This window comes from Hoplias malabaricus, chromosome 2 (assembly GCF_029633855.1).
Source record: "Hoplias malabaricus isolate fHopMal1 chromosome 2, fHopMal1.hap1, whole genome shotgun sequence".
Classification (NCBI taxonomy): Eukaryota; Metazoa; Chordata; class Actinopteri; order Characiformes; family Erythrinidae; genus Hoplias; species Hoplias malabaricus.
This window is the reverse complement of record NC_089801.1, coordinates 42119747-42138511: the sequence shown is the minus strand read 5'-3', so window position 1 is coordinate 42138511 and position 18765 is coordinate 42119747. Positions and strand designations below refer to the sequence as shown.

At 38.2% G+C, this 18765-nt stretch overlaps 1 protein-coding gene across 3 annotated transcripts; it reads left to right on the top strand.

Moving 5' to 3' along the window:
• Positions 1-616: 616 nt before the first annotated feature.
• fip1l1b (FIP1 like 1b (S. cerevisiae)) lies at positions 617-18686 on the top strand. 3 transcript variants are annotated; one of them, XM_066659672.1, is made up of 17 exons: positions 617-862; positions 1342-1408; positions 1679-1739; positions 4544-4650; positions 4789-4853; positions 5214-5324; positions 5864-5994; positions 7470-7582; positions 8184-8237; positions 8892-8991; positions 9447-9600; positions 9768-9794; positions 9888-9942; positions 10053-10108; positions 13374-13590; positions 17062-17208; positions 17543-18686. In XM_066659672.1, the coding sequence occupies exons 1-17, from the start codon at positions 799-801 to the stop codon at positions 17682-17684; spliced, it is 1671 nt and encodes a 556-aa protein (XP_066515769.1). In that variant the 5' UTR covers positions 617-798; the 3' UTR covers positions 17685-18686. The 3 variants fall into 3 exon arrangements, with proteins under 3 accessions (XP_066515769.1, XP_066515768.1, XP_066515767.1); XM_066659671.1 differs by having other exon boundaries at positions 10050-10108; positions 17546-18686; XM_066659670.1 differs by having other exon boundaries at positions 10050-10108.
• Positions 18687-18765: the final 79 nt, after the last annotated feature.

Below are 18765 nucleotides of genomic sequence, written 5' to 3'. Positions count from 1 at the left end.
GACTCACTGCTGGACTGAGAATAGTCCACCAACAAGGTAGGAGTGTCTAACAGAGTGGATTGTTTCAAATCTCCAGCAGCACAGCTGGGTCTGAACCACTCATATAAGCACAACACCACCACCAAAAAGTGATATTGCAGCGCTGAGAATTACCCACTATGCAAATCATGCCTGCTCTGTGAGGGTCCTGACCATTGAAGAACAGGGTGAAAGGGTCTAACAAAGGTCCCTTACTTGCTCATGTAATCATTGATGCTCTGCGATGGGGTGCTATCCAGTGCTTTGCATCTATTACTTCCTTTTTAATTTAATGATTATTGAACCCTGGTGAGGTGCTCATGAGTCTGCTAAGACGTCCTGAAGACAAGCTTTCTCTGGGTAAATATGAAAATTATCTCTCACAGGTTTACCAGAGCAGGTTCAAATGAGGGTAACAAATTATGCAGAGCAACTGTACAACTACACATTGTTGAGCTGAATAATAATAATAATAATAATAATAATAATGGTAATATTTATTTATTTATTTATTTATTTTTGTCCAAGTATTGTAGTTTTAAGTATTAGAATTTAGAGGTTAGCGTAAGCATGCTAAGGACTTTTATTATGACACGAGTGAACTGGTAGTGAATGTTCCCTCGCTGTGTGTTTGAGAGTGAGAAAGCGCAAAGCTCGGTTTGTTTCTTCATTAAATTGTCTCTCTCTGTTTATTAATTACTATTTTGTTAATCGCCCAGTTAACCAGCGCGGGTCGCAGTCCAGCTCTCTCCGCGCTGAAGAGGGTTAAAGAAGTCCAAAATGTCCACAGAGGAACCGGAGAAAACCGCCGCGGGAGACGAAGAGGAAGAGTGGCTCTACGGAGGTACATAATATACATTTATATACACACAATTTCTACGCAATTTGATATTTAACTTTATATAACCGTATGTACGCACACACATATTAATATTCTCAGAGGAAAAATATATATATATTTGATAATCACGATATGTATGTGATATTCAATATGCACGTCGTATACACACAAGAACTAAATATATAACCTTACACTCACACACTTCTGTGACTTCAGTCATATACACACTCAGAGAAGGAAATATCCACACACACATATATCTTTCCGCTCCACTGATCACACAGGAGCACTTTGTAATTGTACAGTTACAGACTGAACTCCTTCTGTTTCTTTGCATATTTGTTAGCCCCATGTTAGTGTGTGTTGTGCAGGTACAAGTAGATCAGGCACAGAAGTGCTGCGAGAGTTTGTAAACTCCTCTGTTGATGTGTTGATGTGTGAGATCGGCTCATTTGATAGAGACACTGTGTCTACTTTTGCAGATGAAGGAGAAACCAAAGAAAATAAGGAGGAGGAGGAAGAGGATGCCAAACTGACGGCAGCCATCAGGTGAGAGGGCTCCAAAGATAAAGACCATAACAATTTGTACAGTATGTTTATCAACATGTCATAATAAAATACTTCTTTTACAGGGTGTATGATCATTTTTCAGGCTTATTGTTGATTTTTATATATTGGTTAATACATTGTTAGCTGTAGATTTATTGTGTAGCTTATATATATATATATATAATGTCATATGTTCAAATTTAATTAGAAGTACTGGTGTATTTTACAGTGAGTGTAATGTATCTGCTAAATGTGTCCTACAATTAACAGTGCCCCACCTGCCGCTCTTGTTACTGAAGAGACCACTACTGGCAATGGAGTGACCAATCAGGTAACTGGGCTATTATTTTATTTAAGGTTATTTAGCGGCTTGTTTTGTAACATGAAAGATCAGTGGGAAAATTGGCCCTCCCTCTTGCGAGTTTCTTAGCATGATGCTCGCAAACGCAGTTCTCTGTTAGTTAATGTAACAGGATTAGCTGTTAGCGTTCATCTCTAAGCCTGGTGAGCCGATTAAAAGGAATTAGCGTTGAGTTCTCCTGCAAATGTGTTGATGTCCAATAGGTCTGTCACGATCATGAAATTGTAACTGACGATTAATTGTCATACAAATAATTGCGATTAACGATTTAATTTATTATTTTTATTTTACACCCCCAGTATTTTAGTAGGCTTATATGCTTAATGATAACATAATAACGTACACACATCATCATGGTAAAGAACGTCAGTTTATTGAACTGTTTATTCTTAAAGATATATAAAGATTTGTCCCTTGTCCCGTCTTTACATTAAAATTGTATGCTTGAAAATGATATTTGCAAATCCTCAAATAAGCAAAAAATCAAATCGCATGTACTACGGCATAAACATCTGTTATTTACTGGTTTGGCATATTCTGGGCAAGGAATACTAAGGCTACGTTTACACAGCGGTTAAAGAGACTCAGTCATACGTGACATGGATGTGTTGTTCATGTGTCTGTGTGAACAGCACAAATAGCATTGAATCTGACTTTTTCACATCAGATTTGGGACACTTTCATATGATCCATGTCAATCTGTGGAAATTCGACGCTGTCTGAAAGGCCAGGTTGGAATTTATGTGACTTTTAAATCAACTTATACATCACTCCAGCGCTGAGAATAGTCTCCGGACTATGGTCCAAAGCATTTTAATTTGAAGTGTTTAGGAGGTGGAAATGGCCAGGTCAAAGGATTTCCGTTTTGTAAAAAATATGAAAAACCTGTGAAACTCCTGGAGCCAGCTTCCTATCTCTCATTTATGAGAACATAAACCACATGGAAATTTGTATAAAAGTGGGGGGTCTTTATTTATTTATTTATTTTTTAAAGTTCTATATCAGTTTGATATTTTTTGTGTCGGTATGAAGCTGTATAAATACGGCTCATGGAAATATTAAACTCATTATGTCTGTGCTCGTCTTCTCTTTTGAGACTCGTGTTTGTGAGAGACCCAGGAAATCTGGGCTTAGAGTGAAAGAAAAATCAATTCACGTTTTAATATTCTATAGAATATTTAATCAATACTCTGTTTTTAACATATAACTCATTTGGAATGAAGAAATGGGAGGTTTTGTGAAACAGCGCTGCACTAAAACACCAGTCTGTTCCCAGTCCTTCATCTGAAAAATGAAAGTGCTTTGTATGAAACAGACGGATATTTCCTTCTGGTCAGGGCCTGAAGCATCATTCTCTGTGCGCGCGGGTCAGTTTAGGAGCATGATCTGTTCACACTGATGTCAAATATAAGTCACATTATATGGACATTTTGAACAGCAGAACAAAAAAAAATTAGATTTTGTCACAAAATCAGAGTTGGTATACTTTTACGTGCTGTGTGAATGTAGATACTCGTCCGAGGGTCTCTGGAATGGCCAGCTGCCAGGAAGAATGTTGATGCCGTTGTGTTCCCAAGTTCAGCAAACTGCGGTGGTGGATCCGCAGATGATTTCTCAAGTTTGTTTTATTGGCACCTTTCACAGCCAAAGTTTAATAACAAATCCGACTGTTTTGACGAGTTGTGCTACCTTGTCGTAATGTGCCGCATGGTACATTTATACTTACTGTTGCTGAAATAAGACACACACTCTGATAGATGAAGTGTATAAAACAATGCTGCTGACAGAAGAATAAACAGGAGATATGCACAGCCTAAATCTCATTATTCATTTGTCTCACAATTTGTTTAGAAATACACGTAATAGACATTCTGTTTGTTGGGATTGAAATTAAATATAATATCATCGCGGTTAGCGCAAATAATTGCGATCATGCGATTGTGTAATAATCGTGAGAGGTCTAATGTCCAATGATGTCCATTTTGAAACTGTGGTGTTAAAAGTGAGTCTTAAAGAGTTTAATGTGTTGTTGATCAATGGAGGTCAATTTACCTCTTACGATACCAAAAATGTCATGGAGGCTGAAATTTAAGAGCGGCATGTTTGAATGTAAATCTCTGACATGGGATCAGCTTTCAAAAACTTTGAAAATGTAATTGTGCTGTTAAAGCAATATTAGGTAGTATTTTTAACTCTAAAATTCCAGTTTCAATATCATTGTGATCCTCTACTGAGCTGTAACAGGAAGAATAGAGAGTCTGTTGTTGCTACTCCAAGTTTGGCACTGAAGAAACTGCACTATGTAACTTTGGAGGAGGGTAGGAATCCAATGCTCCCTCTGTCCCCTTCCCCTTTGACTTCAGAATATGCCGTATGTAACTTTTTGACGAGGGCAGGAAACCATCTTTCTTTTGATTTCAGGACGGTTTTATTACACTCTGTGACTACAGGGGTAGCAAAGTGTGTTTAGGATATTTACATCAGAGTTCCACAACTCCTGGAGGGACAGTATTCAGCAAAGTTTGTTGATTCCTTTGCTCACACACATACACCTGATTCAACTCATCTGTTAATTGCCAGGCTTAGTGAGTCTGTTTCAGCAGAGGAATCACCAAACTTTGCTGCATACTGGTTCTCAAGGACTTGAGTTGTGCACCCCTGATTTACAAATCATTTACAAAACTAAAGGAAAGTGAGATGCTGCGGTTCCCTGAATAAGATGTGCCAGACACAGATTATATAATAAAACTCCGACACCGTTTCTTGTTGATCAGGACGAAGCTCCAGGAGAGGATGAAGATAGTGAGAGCGACAGTGACGATGACGACGATGATGTTCGCGTCACTATTGGAGACATCAAAACAGGCGCTCCACAGTATACGTAAGTATGGCAAGGGTATAGATGTCTTAATCTGGGCTTATTTTGATATTTAGTGAGTATGGGCTTTATTAATCCAGATAGTGTCCTGATCCTGTATCGAGACTTCTTTGCGTTAGTCATATGTGTCATATGTTTTAGGACATATGGAGCAACACCAGTGAATCTGAACATAAAGACGGGCAGCAACAGGCCGTATGGAGCAGGTACAAATTACAGCTTTACCTGGGTCGACTTTGTGATTACTTGTGATTGATTGTTTATGTACTTACTTACTTATTTATTTATAAACTATGCATTTGTTCCCTTGATGCTGTTGTCAACAGAAACAATAATAACAATAGTAATAATAATAATATTAAAGAGCATGGTTATGGTCATGGTTTGTGTGTTTGCATGCTAGTTGTTGGCAGTAGTTTCCTTATGCTGTTTAAAATCAGAGTTTAATTAATTAATTAAATTATTTTTGTGATACTATGTTTATTAATGATGTTTGTTACAGAAATAAAATCAGTTGTTATTAAAATTTTAAATAACACACGCACAATATCTTTGCACAATATCAGTGGGAACAAAGGTGAAAGGAGTGGACCTGGACGCTCCAGGAAACATTAACGGCATTCCCGTCTTGGAGGTGGACATGGAGTCCTTCGAGGAAAAGCCCTGGAGAAAACCTGGTATGTGTGTTTTCTTACATTCTTTTGTTTCTTTATTAATATTGTAATTGTTTAATTTATTTTATCTGATTTATATCAAGATGTATCACTTGACATTTGAGTTTGTCCAGCCTTTATCTTCACTGAAATTATTATTATTAGGTTTAAATAATTAAAAAGAAAGCACCTTATTGTAGTTTTTAGACCAAGAAAACTATTTTTTCATATCTTATTATTCACTAAAACAAAAATAATTAAATTACAAGCAAGCCGGTAATGTTAAAGGCATATTGCACCCTCTTTTGGAGAATTAGTGAGTGAGTAAACGTAGAATGGAATGGAATAGAATAGAACAGAATGCATTTATTGTATACAGTGTGGAAATTCAACTTTGGTCTCTCATGGCATTAAAAACACTGATAAAGTATAAACACCCTCAACAAGAAATGTAAGGAAAGAGCCTCACTCCCGTTATGCTGTATATGACTGTTGTAGTGAAACTCTGTGTGTGTGTGTGTGTGTGTGTGTGTGTGTGTGTGTGTGTGTGTGTGTGTGTGTAGGTGCGGACTTATCCGACTATTTCAATTACGGCTTTAATGAGGAGACGTGGAAGGCGTACTGTGAGAAACAGAAGCGTCTTAGAATGGGTATCGACCCTATTGCCATCAGCTCCACCACCAGCAAAATCTCTGTAAGACCTCAATTACCCACAATCCACTGCCTTATCTACCAGTTCCACTGTTGTATTTTCCCACAATCCACTGCTTGATACAGAAAAAAACATTACTTAGCGTTAGCTAACACTACCCACAGTTCTGCTGAATTTTGCTGTTTTGACCTAGTTAGCTGTCTACATAGAGAGCATTTTACATTATAGTGTGTTCCCTCATAACACGTAGGCGGCCCCAATTCTTATATACCTTGAAAATGCTGCCTACTGAGGTATTTTAATCTGCCCAAATTTTAAGGCAGCATCAAACCCTTCCTCAGCCGTGAAGGCAATCCTATGATGCAACGCAAACACAACTGCTGTCTATTTCGCTCATCTCCAAGAGCAAAAATAATTCAAATCATGATAAAAATGGGCAAAGGATAATCCATTGCGCTGACACTGAGACAATGCTAGCCACTGAGGTAAGGAGGGAAAAAGTGTGAGTGTGTTGCTCTCTAACTCAATAATCTGCCTTATGAGGACAGATTTTGGTTAGAACGGTGCCTACTTAAACAGCTACCTATGTATGAAGCTATATTAAAGTCAAACGTTTTGTTCATTTGGAAAAAAAATCTGAAACTGAAAGTTCAATTCTTTAGATTGAACTATGAAAAATACAATAATGTTTTCAAAATCAAAATAAGTGTAAGATAAAAGTTTCTCAGCACTTTGCTGGTGATGGCATCCGCTCCATCAGGACAAAGCTGCAGTGAGCCGGTAACAAATCTGAATAAGCTCCCTATTCCTCAGGTTCTTAGTCTGATGTTCTATTCCACCTTAAATCGTGATTTAATTTAAGCTGGACGCCATCACCAGCAAAGTGCTGGGAAAAAAAAGTGTGGCTGTGGAACTACACACTCTGACAGAGTTTATAGCTCTTTTACAGTCCTAATATCTCTCCTTGTCTGGAGAGTAAGAGATACAGCGCCACCCTGTGGACTTGCAAAATTTGAATTTGTTCAAAGTACTAGTAATTCTTTGTATGGGGAGGAATAAAATAAATTCAAGTGTATGTTAATGTAATATACATAAACTGGATAAAGGAATCTTTTTTTCTTTATTATAATTTCTGAATTACAATCTCTTAATTTTCTAAATAAATGATGGGGAAAAACTTTGTCAATTTGTTTTTAAAAATGAACACAACCTAGACAGCACTATTTTAAAGCTTATAGAATCTAAACTTTTCCTCTCCTCTCTATTTCTTTCTCTCTCTTGCTCGCTCGCTAGCTTGTCAGGTGCATATAGAAGCAGCGTGGTAGGCATCATTTTTCCACTTTGTGTATTCTTTACTCCAAAATAAAAGCCCTCTGCTTTGTAATTACTTAAATTCTGATGGCAGCGGTGGGCCATCACTGCAAAATACGCATAGCGGAAACACTGGAAACCGATTCACAATTGTGTATTGTGTTTCTCATGTCTTTAAAAAAAGTTTTTGTTTGTCTGTGTCTCAGGTTCAACAGGGACGGACAGGTAATGATAAAGAAGTGTCTGTTGTTGCTCATGTCACGAAAACAGACTTTACTTCTCCTCCAAACATCTACAAAACAGGACAAAACTCGTCCAGGTACACACACACACACTCTCTCTCTCTCTCAAGTCTTTAAGTTAAGCAGACACCTGCTAATATCACTAGGATTGATTTTAGATGGTTGCAATAGTCAATCTCTGACTGAAAAAGAAACATGAACCAAAATGTAAGGCACAACATAAAACATTCTGTACTGCCCTCTGGTGGAAGACAGAGTTCAGAGACTTCACACTTTCTCAATATGAGAAAGTAAAATCTTACAATAATAGAAGCAAAATTCTAAGTGTAGTGGCTGTGCAGAAGTGTCCACAGGTGTGAGTGATTGGGTGAATAGGTGAAAGTTGCCACACTGAACAGAATGAAGAAAATGAATCAATGAGTGTTAGCTAATTTAGACTGGTAGCTACAGTATAAAATTACAGAAATCATACATCAGACACGAAACTTGTCGAAGTGACTAAATTTATAGTAATTGGGAAAATTTGTGGATTTTTTTAAAATTAATTTTTATGGTAATTAACAGGTCATTGTTGGTAGTATTTTTTGTGTGTGTGTGTGTGTGTGTAACATATTTTCTCCTGGTGTGAGAGAGGAGGTAACACTTCTCTGCCTGTCTCCTTCACTCATTCAATCATAGGATTTCCCCTCCACAGTGGGCAGGGCCACCCTCCCAAGACACGCCCTTTTATACGTAAGTGGGTGTCTATATGGGCAGAGCTTCTTTTTCACAGCACCTGAGAGTTCAGTAAATCCAAAGTTGTTTGTTTTTTAAAGGGCCCATATCAGGGAAAACACAAACATACATCTGTTACCTCTATTATATTCAATAAAAATAAGGTTAAGATATATATATAATGTATGTGTGTGTTTGTTTATATTTGTTTTTACATTTTTTAATGTGGATTTTTTAATGCCTTCCACATAAAAGCATCATTTTTTTCCCCCACTTTTAATGGGTTTACTTTAAACATCACAACATATAATCTTAAAGATTTTACAGTTAACACTGACTGAAGAGGAAATATGGGCCCTTTTCATTTATCATATTATCTTTTGATCACATAGTCTGTCACATTGGGACGTTTGTTTACGTCTCTGTTACAAAGTCTTACGTAGCTTTAACTGGATGTGGCTTAAAGCTACGGACACTTTGGGACATATTTTTTAATTTGTAGCAAAATAAAATGTAATATAATTTTGCATGTGTTGTTGAATAATTTGTTCTTGTTTTGTGGAATATTTCTTGTGTGTTTGTGTATGTGGTGTTTAATTCTGATGCTGAAAGTCCTGTAGAGTTATGTTGTTAATCACTCTGTCGTATATTTGTGGTCTGTGTGTGCTGCAGGAAGTCCAGCGGGACAATCGATGTGATTGGTGGACAGACGGCAACCATCAGCCGAGTGGAGGGCCGACGGCGACACAATCTGGAGGAAAACAACATCCAGGTACACACACACACACACACACTGCTCTGGTCGGGGCCCGCCTTGGGTCACTGTCTGTGAGTAGTGTGTTGTGTTCTCTCTGTGTGTGAGTGACTGGTGAATGTGTGAATGAAGGGGTGTGTTTGTGTGTGAGAAACTGTCCATATATATGTGTGTGTGTCTGTGAGTGACTGTGTGTGTATGTGTGCGTGTGAAATTGTCCACAGGTGTGAGTTAGTGTAACTGGTTGAATGTAATTCTTGGGACTCACCCTGAACCTAATCAATGACTTACAGAAGATGAATGAATAAAAATCAAAATCCAGAAGCTAAATATTTATTTAAGTCTTAAGAAAACCAGTTTCGTGCAAAATGTTCTCCTTCAAGCGTGAAGAGCTGTTGGAACAGATATCTGTATATTCAGTCTCTGTAGCTCCCTGTTTAGCTCAATAATGTTTTCTTGTTTTTATTGTCTAGGTGATTTCAGAGCACTCTTCAAACGAAACAGAACCAGCGCCTGTAAAGCTGCCGACATTCTTCCCCCCGGGACCACTTCCTCCGAATATCCCTCCGCCTCCGTTTCTCCCTCCTCCCCCTGTCAGCCAGGCCCCGCCTCTCATTCCGCCTCCACGTCAGTCTCTTTTTCTCTATTATACATACTATCTGTTTTTCTTTTTCTCTTATTTTTCTGTCTCTGCTGCATTTTTTTAACTATTTCATTTATAACCTATTTCTCATGTCTTTATCTCTCACACACAATTTTATATTTATTTATTTAATGTTTACTGTTGTTTACAGGATTGCCCATCACTGTTCCTCCTCCTGGTATGTTCTGTCCCAAATTTACACACACACAAACTTTTTATTATTTTTTAAAAATTATAAAATATTTGAAAAATGTCTTTTTTTCCCCCACAGGTTTCCCTCCTCCTCCTGGAGCCCCACCCCCTTCTCTCATCCCAACCATTGAAAAGTAAGACCTTGGCCAATCAGCTTTCAGACTCTAACCATGTGGGATGGGCTTGTTGCCTTTTACTGTGTAGACGTGTTTTCTGTTATTTATATGTTGTTTTGCTGTAGCAGTGGGCATCCTGGAGGATATGACTGTCGTCCAGTTGCTCCGTATCCGTTCCCACCAGGTCAGTCTCCAGTAATAAACCAAGAGATTTGTTCCTGCTATGGTAGAACATGTGCTGGTTCTAAAATTTGAATATCATGAAAAAGTTTATTTCAGTAAATTCATTCAAAATTGAAACTTGTATATTATACTCATTCATTACACAAATGTTTATTTCTTTTAATTTGATGTTTATAACTGACAACTCATGAAAACCTCAAATTTAGTATCTCAGAAAATTAGAGTTTTGTAGAGTCTTAAAATAAGACTATTACAAAAAAAAAAAAGGATTTTTAGAAACGCTGGCCAACTGAAAAGTATGAGCATGTACAGCACTCAATATTTAGTTGGGCTCCTTTTGCCTGAATTACTGCAGCAATGCGGCGTGGCATGGAGTCAGTCTGTGGCACTGCCCAGGTGTTATGAGAGCTGAAACCCCTGTCTTGCATTCATCTGTGGTGGTTCTTGGAGCACTGACTCCAGCTGCAGTCCAGTCTTTGTGAATCTCCCTAACATTTTTGAATGGGTTTTGTTTAACAATCCTCTTCAGGGTGTGGTTATCCCTATTGACTGTACACTTTTTTTCTACCACTTCTTTTCCTTCCCCTCGCCTCTCTATTAATGAGCTTGGACAGAGAGCTCTGTGAACAGCCTCTTTACAATGACCTTTTGTGTTGTGCTCTGCTTGTGTAAGGTGTCACTGGTCAACAGTCAGCAGTCTTCCCCATGATTGTGGAGGTGTTTTGAGTTAATTCGCTGATTAGAGTGTGGCACCAGGTGTCTTCAATATTGAACCTTCTCACAATATTCTAATTTTCTGAATACTGAATTTGGGTTGGGGTGGCACGGTGGTGCAGCAGGTAGGTGTCGCAGTCACACAGCTCCAGGGACCTGGAGGTTGTGGGTTCAAATCCCGCTCTGGGTGACTGTCTGTGAGGAGTTTGGTGTGTTCTCCCCGTGTCCACGTGGGTGGTCTGGTTTCCTCCCACGGTCAAAAAACACACATTGATAGGTGGATTGGCATAGGTGTCCATAGGTGTGTGTGTGTGTGTGTGTCGCCCTGTGAAGGACTGGCGCACAGTAATTCCAGGTAGGACCCACCGTAACCCTGAACTGGATAAGCGGTTACAGACAATGAATTAATTTGGGATTTTCATTAGTTGTCAGTTATAATCATCAAATTAAAAGGAATAAACACTTGAAATATCAGTCTGCGTGTAATGAATGAGCATAATACACAAGTTTCACTTTTTGAATGGAATTACAGAAATACTTTTCCATGATATTTTAATTTTATGACCAGCACCTGTATGTGTAGACTAAAAGGCAACTTCACTGATTGCTTATATATTTATTTATTTTTAAAGGGGACGTATTATGCAAAACTCATTTTTTGCATGCTTTTGTACTTCCACTTGGGTCTCTACTGCTCCTATAAACACTCCAAGTGCAGGAAAAAAAACATCCGTCAGGATGGTGTCAGGAATCATATGCTTCTACGAGCCGTTTGGATGGCTTCTTGTTGTGATGTCACACTATGGGAATGTTCAGAGAAACAACACTGGCATTCATGAAGGTCTTTGTGCAGGCAGACGCTCACTACGCATGTAGGGCCCCACCGATTAATGAAGGCCCCTAGTCCCAAATAGGGAGAGTTTCTGTATTATTAGAAGATGAAGAGTAACTATCAGGAAATTAAAAAAAAATAAAAAATAAAAAAAAAAGCAAAAGAAGACTCGAGACTGAGCTGCAGGAACAGCAGTGAGGTAAACCTGTGGCTGTTCTTCTCGAGGTTGGATTGTTATAAATTATAGTATACGTACATAGCAGCGGGAATGTATTTAGAGTTGGCGTGTGCTGCGTCGCTGATCTCCACAACTTTAAAAGCCTTCCAGTGCCAGGGTGTCATGAACTAAACTTTGAAGCAGAAAAGTGAACATATACTGATGTTTTTATACTGTGTAGTATTTGTTTAAACGTCCCCAAACACACTAGTGCAGTCTAAAACTTGCTTAAAATTTAATTCCACCTTATAAAATGACATAATAATTTCCAAGTGCTATATTGAGTTATTCAAAGTTTAATTTCCACTTTAAATGCTGCTACTATATTCACACAAACACACTAACACTGGCATATTTGACGTTTTCATTAAAAAAAGTGAAACAGTTACATGCGTCTGGAAAAAACTACTGCATCATTTGAGGTTACACAGTGTTGTAAGGGTGCAGAATAAATAGCTATGTTAGCTTCTTTTTCTTTTATTTCACCTTAAGGGCTGCATCTGTTACAGAATCTGACAAATGCTGACTTAATTATGACTTTAATTATGTTAAAACTGTTTATTTATATATTGTTTTTTGAATAAATATTCTCAATATGAGAGGCTCTCTGTGCAGGTGGCTCCTCCTCTTCTTGCGCTGGGGCCGACTCAGGGTCAGACACAGGGTTGGATATCGCCTCTGTTTTCTGGTATTTTTCAAGAATGGAGCTGGTGATATTCCATTATGTGGGAATGATTTTGTTCAAAGAACTTCATGAACATGTTTTGTGTAATTAATAGACCCCTTTAATATGTCCCCTTTAATAAATACACACTGCTTAAAATATTAACAAATAAGTGATGAAATGAATAAAAGTTGATGGCTAAATCAAAACCAAAATTTAGAAAACAATTTTTATCAAAAAAGAAAAACAAAACTGGCAATAAATAATAATAATAAAAAAGACGTAAAATTAATTCCAGGCGCAGCAGGTAGCGTCGCTGTCACATAGCTTCAGGGTCCTGGGGTTTTGGGTTCAACTCCCTCTCCAGGTGACTGTCTGTGAGGAGTTTGGTGTGTCCTCCCGGTGTGGGTTTACTCTGGATGCTCCGGTTTTCTCCCACAATCCGAAAACACATTGGACACTTTTGAGTCACCAATCCACCTATCATAGGTGAGAGTGTGTCGCCTCGTGAAGGACTGGTGCCCCCTCTAGGGTGTGTTCCTGCCTTGCGCCTAGTGATTCTGGGTAGGCCCACAGTGACCATGAATTGGATAAGCAGTTACAAACAATGAATGAATTAATATAATTCATTCCGCTGTCTAAGCTTGTCTTAGAACTGTCCATTCTGCCTTAAATGGCCTGGCACTTATATTTTGATCATAAACTTAATCTTATTAAAACTTTGTGTTCTACTTTCAGTAGAGCAGCCACTGTGGTGCCAGTCCACATTAAATGGTTCAGCAGTTTACTTTAGGTTTTTTCAGTTATGTTTATTGTAGGATTTATTTGTTTGTTTGCAGGTGGTTACCCCCCGCCCATGCAGGCTCCAGTGAACAGCTGGTCTGGAATGATGGACAACGCCAAACAGTGGGATTATTATCCTCGCAGAGATAAAGAACGAGAAAAGGAGAGGGAGCGGCCGAGAGAGAGAGCACATGACCGAGAGAGGGAGAGGGAGAGAGACCGGGAGAGAGAGAGAGAAAGGGAGCACAGCCCTACATCCATGGCCTATAACAGGTCAGATCAGGAAACAACAACATTTCATAAGTGACAGGATTTATTTGCAAAAAGTATATATTTATCCATGGTTTTATACATCTACAGTGGAGGTTTAGGGCCACGGTAATAAAAAAAAATAGATTCAGAGAATAAAGTCAGAATTCTGAGAATATTCTTTGAATAATTCTGAGAAAAAATCTCGGAATAATTCGCTGCGTATAATGGAGCAGACACACAGTGTAACACTGGAACGCAGTGTGTTGCTTAAGTCATACTATGGTATATATTTCAGGAATAAACACTCAGTTTTCTTCCACATAACCCAAACAGTGTTTCTCTAAATATTCTGATTATATTCTCGAAATTATACAGACCTTCTTTACTCAATTATCCTGAGATTTTTTTTCTCAGAATTATTCAGAGATTATTCTCAGAATTCTGACTTTATTCTTGGAATCTTTTTTCACTCAACACTGTGGCCATAAAACTCCGTCATATACAGCTATTCTTGTCAGAGTCGCCCTCTGTTTAACAGTTGTTTAATTTATTCCCTTATTCAATCATTTGATTATTTCCGTATGCTAGACAGGGAAGGAGAAATCTAGCCGTTCACTTACAACTCTGCTAGCCTATCCACTAGCATGTGCTATCAGAGTTAGCTAGGGTAGATATTTTTAGTTATTGAAGTGTGTTAGTTGGCTGCATACAATTATGCTGTGTTTTGTGCTCATCAGAAGGGTGTGTACAGACCTATTACAAAAAAAATTGAATATCATGGAAAAGTTGATTAATTTCCATAATTTAATTCAAAAAGTTAAACTTTCATAGATTATAGATTCAGGGCCCACAATTTAAACGATTTCAAGTATTTATTTATTTGTTTTCACATAATTTAGACTTACAGCTCATAAAACCCAGGAAAACAGGATTTCAAAAGATTAGAATACTATGGAGAAATCAGCCCAAACTACTTCTCAGATTTTGCAGGAAAAAAGAAATTAGGATCACAACATATCAATCAAAATATGGTTCAAAACTATGTCAGTCTTCAATACGTGGTTGGGAATCCCTTTGCTTTAATCACTGCCTCGATGCGACATGGCATTTAGGCAATCAGCCTGTGGCATTGCCTAGGAGTTATGGAAGCCCAGATTTCCTTGATGCTTGCTCTTCTTTGTTGTTGGGTCTGGTGGCCCTCATTTTCCTCTTGAGAATACCCCATAGATTCTCAATTGGTTATAGGTCTGGCGAGTTGGCTGGCCAGTCAAGCACTGTGATGGCATGGGCATCAAACCAGGCTTTGGTGCTTCTGGCGGCATGGGCAGGGGGCTGGTCCTTCTGGAAGATGAAATCTGCATCTCCATACAGATCCTCAGCAGAAGGAATCATGAAGTCCTCCAAAACATTCTGGTAGACTGTTGCGGTGACCTTGGATTTAAGAAAGCGGAGTTTACCTGCACCAGACATTGCCCCCCAAATCATGACTGACTGTGGATATTTCACACTGGACCTCAAGCAGTTTGGGTTTTGTTCCTCACCTGTCTTCCTCCAAACCCTTGGACCTTGATTCCCGAATGAAAGACACAGTTTACTTTAATCAGAAAAGTGAACCTTGGACCACTGGCCAATGGTTCAGCCCTTCTTCTCCTTGGCCCAGTTGAGACGCTTCCTACGTTGGATTCAGGTTCAGAAGTGGCTTGACCCGAGGAACCCGACAGTTGTAGCCCATCTCCCGGGTACGTCTGAATGTGGTGGTTTTTGAAGCTGGGTTTGAAGCTGCATCTCTGCCAGATTCTTGAATCTTCTCTTTTTGATAATCTACTGAAGCCCACGGTCATCTCTTTTGCTGGTGCATCTTCTCCTGCCACATGCTGTCCTTCCACTAGACTCTCCACTGATATGCTTGGACACAGCATTCTGTGAACAGCCAGCCTCCTTAGCTATGAACTTTTGTGGCTAACCCATCCTATGGAGGGTATCAATGATGGTCTTCTGGCCAGTTATCTATAATCTGGCCCTGAATCTATAATCTGTGAAAGTTTAACATTTTGAATGGAATTAAGGAAATTAATCAACTTTGCCATGATATTCTAATTTTTTTGGAATAGGTCTGTCTGTATACCAGGTGATAATAAATAAGACTTCACTTTGTTCAAGTAAAAATCTGGCCTCTGTATAGAAAATTTCTCCAAAAAGTGATTTATCATTAATTAACAACTAAACTCTTTTTGAGTAATGACAAATCTGATCATAATTTATATTCAGAAAATATACATAATGCGAAGATTCAAATGCATATTTGCCAATTTCTCCAGGGCAAGAAGTAAAATATTGCGATATACACATCTCGTAAACACGCTTATAATCTAAAATACCAAGTTGACTAGTGGTAAATATGACTTTGTCCGCCATTCGGATGCAATGAATGCAAAAATAGTTTTTTCCCAGTTTCCGGCATCACTCGAATTCAGCATTAATAGAGTTAGCCCTTTTTGATTAGCAGATTTTCCTAAGGTAGCTGTTTCAAATGAGTATGAAAAAAAATATATATTATTTATTTATTTATTTATTTATTATTATTATTTTTTTTTTTCCCTGGATGTCCAACCCATTTTTTGTCTCAGCACTCTGAAATCACAGGATGACTCTAGAAGAGGTAGAAGAAATTGGTTCATTGAGTAGGAACCATGATTAATTTATCATTTTACTGTAAGCACTGTAACTAAACAACACTGTATCTGCCCAGTCTCCATGGGGAGAACATGGAGTTCAGCAGTGATTCTGAAGGTCACTGGGGGATTTTGAGACTTCGCTTCTGTGTGTTGCTCCTCTTGTTAAAAATATTTTTTCTTTAACCTCTGCAGCTTTATAGTCAGCGTGTTGCTTGTTCTTTAAGCTTTTGTGTCCTGCTGCAAACAATATGAGCTGTTACTCCACCATCTTCCTGCTCATTTGTTTGGTCTGTAACCATGACAATGACGCTCTGCTTGTTTGATCAGATTGATTTTAAATGCATCCATCAAACGCAGAAAACAGAACAGGTTCTAATTCCAAATCTGACACAGCGTTGCGGTCCATCAGTTTTGGACTCTGTGTGAAGGACATATATAATATACATATGTTTGTTTTCAAAACTGGACATGCGAGTTTTTTTTTTTTTTCTTTTTTTGTGCATAAAAATCGGAATTGGTGTGAAAAGGCCTTTAGCAAGGCTGGCAGTTTTTAGGGTGTACATTTTGGAAAGTGTATGTTAAAAAAATCCTCTGCATAAGTTTTTGTTTATTATGATGTATCTTTTTTATTGTTTTCTTGTCCCCAAAATGTACACTTTTATGGATGTCTTTTCTTTTATTGGGTTACTATTATTCTACATTGAGAAATCATACATTTACGCTAGAATTTTACAATACGATTCAGAATGTGATAAGAATATAAATAGGTATGTGATTATTATTGATATTTATAATGAATTAATATTCTGTCCCTTAGTGACGAGGAGCGCTACCGTTATCGTGACTATGGTGAGCGCGGCGGATATGACCGCCACAGAGAAAGATCAAGTCGAGAGAAAGAGGAGAGACACCGGGAGAGGAGACATAGAGAGAAAGATGAAGGGAGACACAAATCCTCACGAAGGTAACTCGTGCTTCACCAAACAAAATCAGATCCGTGCTGATTATTATTTGATGGAATGATTATTATATGATTATTTATTTGGTTAATGAAGTGCGTCTTCTGCATTTAACCCATCCATGGCAGCGAACAATCCCAGCGTGCCGGGCATTCATCCGTGGCACCTGGGTAGCAGTTGTGGGTTCGGTGCCTTGCTTAAGGGCACCTCAGGGATTGAGGAAGGAGAACACTGCTGTTTGTATAAAAGTGTTGTAGTCTAATGGAGACTCTCTCTCTCTCTGTGTGTGTGTGTGTGTATGTGTTTTTATGTGTGTATATGTATGTGTGTGTGTCTCAGCAGTAGCAGAAGGAGGCATGACAGCGAAGAAGGCGATGGTCATCGCCGCCACAAACACAAAAAGTCCAAGAGGAGCAAGGAGGGCAAGGAGCCAAGTGAAGAGCGAGCAGCTGACCAGGAGAACCAGGAGGCCATGGAGTGATCGAGGGATTATTTCACAGAGCAGAATTATTTCTAAAACTGGAAAACTTGAGCCCAAAGTGAGGTTTTACTCAATTGGAACGTTAAAGGGAGGCTCCAGTCCTTTTCAATTTGACCTCTATGTATTGCATCGGCATCATTCTTTCGCATTTTGCCCTAATCTGAAAAGAAACAGAAAACAAAACCACAAATTTCTAATGGAAACCAGCGTGCAGTTGCTTTAGCATCATCTGACTGCTTTTTTTTTTAACATTTTAGCTTAGCTTTGCACCTAACCATTAAATTCTGTTAGATCAAAGTTTCAGGTCTTTGAATAGAAGGTAAAGTTGTCGTAATGGCTACTCCAGTTCACTTTACAAAATGTTGGAATTATTGGAACTTGTAGGAATAAGGTTTATAAATGTTAGAAATATTTTTCATTTATTATGGAGGGCCTCATGAACACAGCCCTAGATTTAAATGTTACCAAATTATTGTCGCTGTACTACAAACAAATTAGATAGCTTAGGTTACATTTACACTGAAAAAAACTTTAAATTATGTGGCTAATGTTGAAATTCCAGCTCTGTGAAATATCTCATTGAATCAATGCTGTCCTTTGAATGTCGTATCATTCGAAACCAGATCATCTGTAGTGTCTCTGCAATTTGTCATCTTATGTTTTACTTATTTTGTCCTTTTGTTTAGGTTATTTTCTAAGTACCATTTAGACATTTATTTGTTGGATTAAAAAAAGCATTTGGTAATTTCTCTAACGAGTCTGATGTGGGTTTATCCGGCAGCTGAACAAATTCCCAAAAAATGGTTATCTAGTTAGTATGCAAGTTTTGTTAGTCTTCATATTTAGTCTTGACCTGCAGGAATGGTTTGGTAAATTTAAGAAAATTAACTGTAGAATAGATAGTCAAAAATAGTTTTGACATTGAAAATTACAGGTGATGAAATTCCTGCCCTGCTAGTGATACCCCAATCAGAAAAAGTACTGTTGTGAAATGTGACTAGGAGCAACAATATATAAAGAAGCAACTGCCTACAATGGCTGCTATTAGTCATTGAGATACTACTTTTTTCACTCATTTCAT

What these genes read in the sequence shown, in the direction of transcription:
- fip1l1b (XM_066659670.1), top strand. Translation starts at nt 799, where the DNA reads ATGTCCACAGAGGAACCGGAGAAAACCGCCGCGGGAGACGAAGAGGAA. An exon ending in AAAGCCCTGGAGAAAACCTG is followed by an intron (nt 5,325 to 5,863) that starts GTATGTGTGTTT and finishes GTGTGTGTGTAG; the next exon opens with GTGCGGACTTATCCGACTAT. An exon ending in CCACCACCAGCAAAATCTCT is followed by an intron (nt 5,995 to 7,469) that starts GTAAGACCTCAA and finishes TCTGTGTCTCAG; the next exon opens with GTTCAACAGGGACGGACAGG.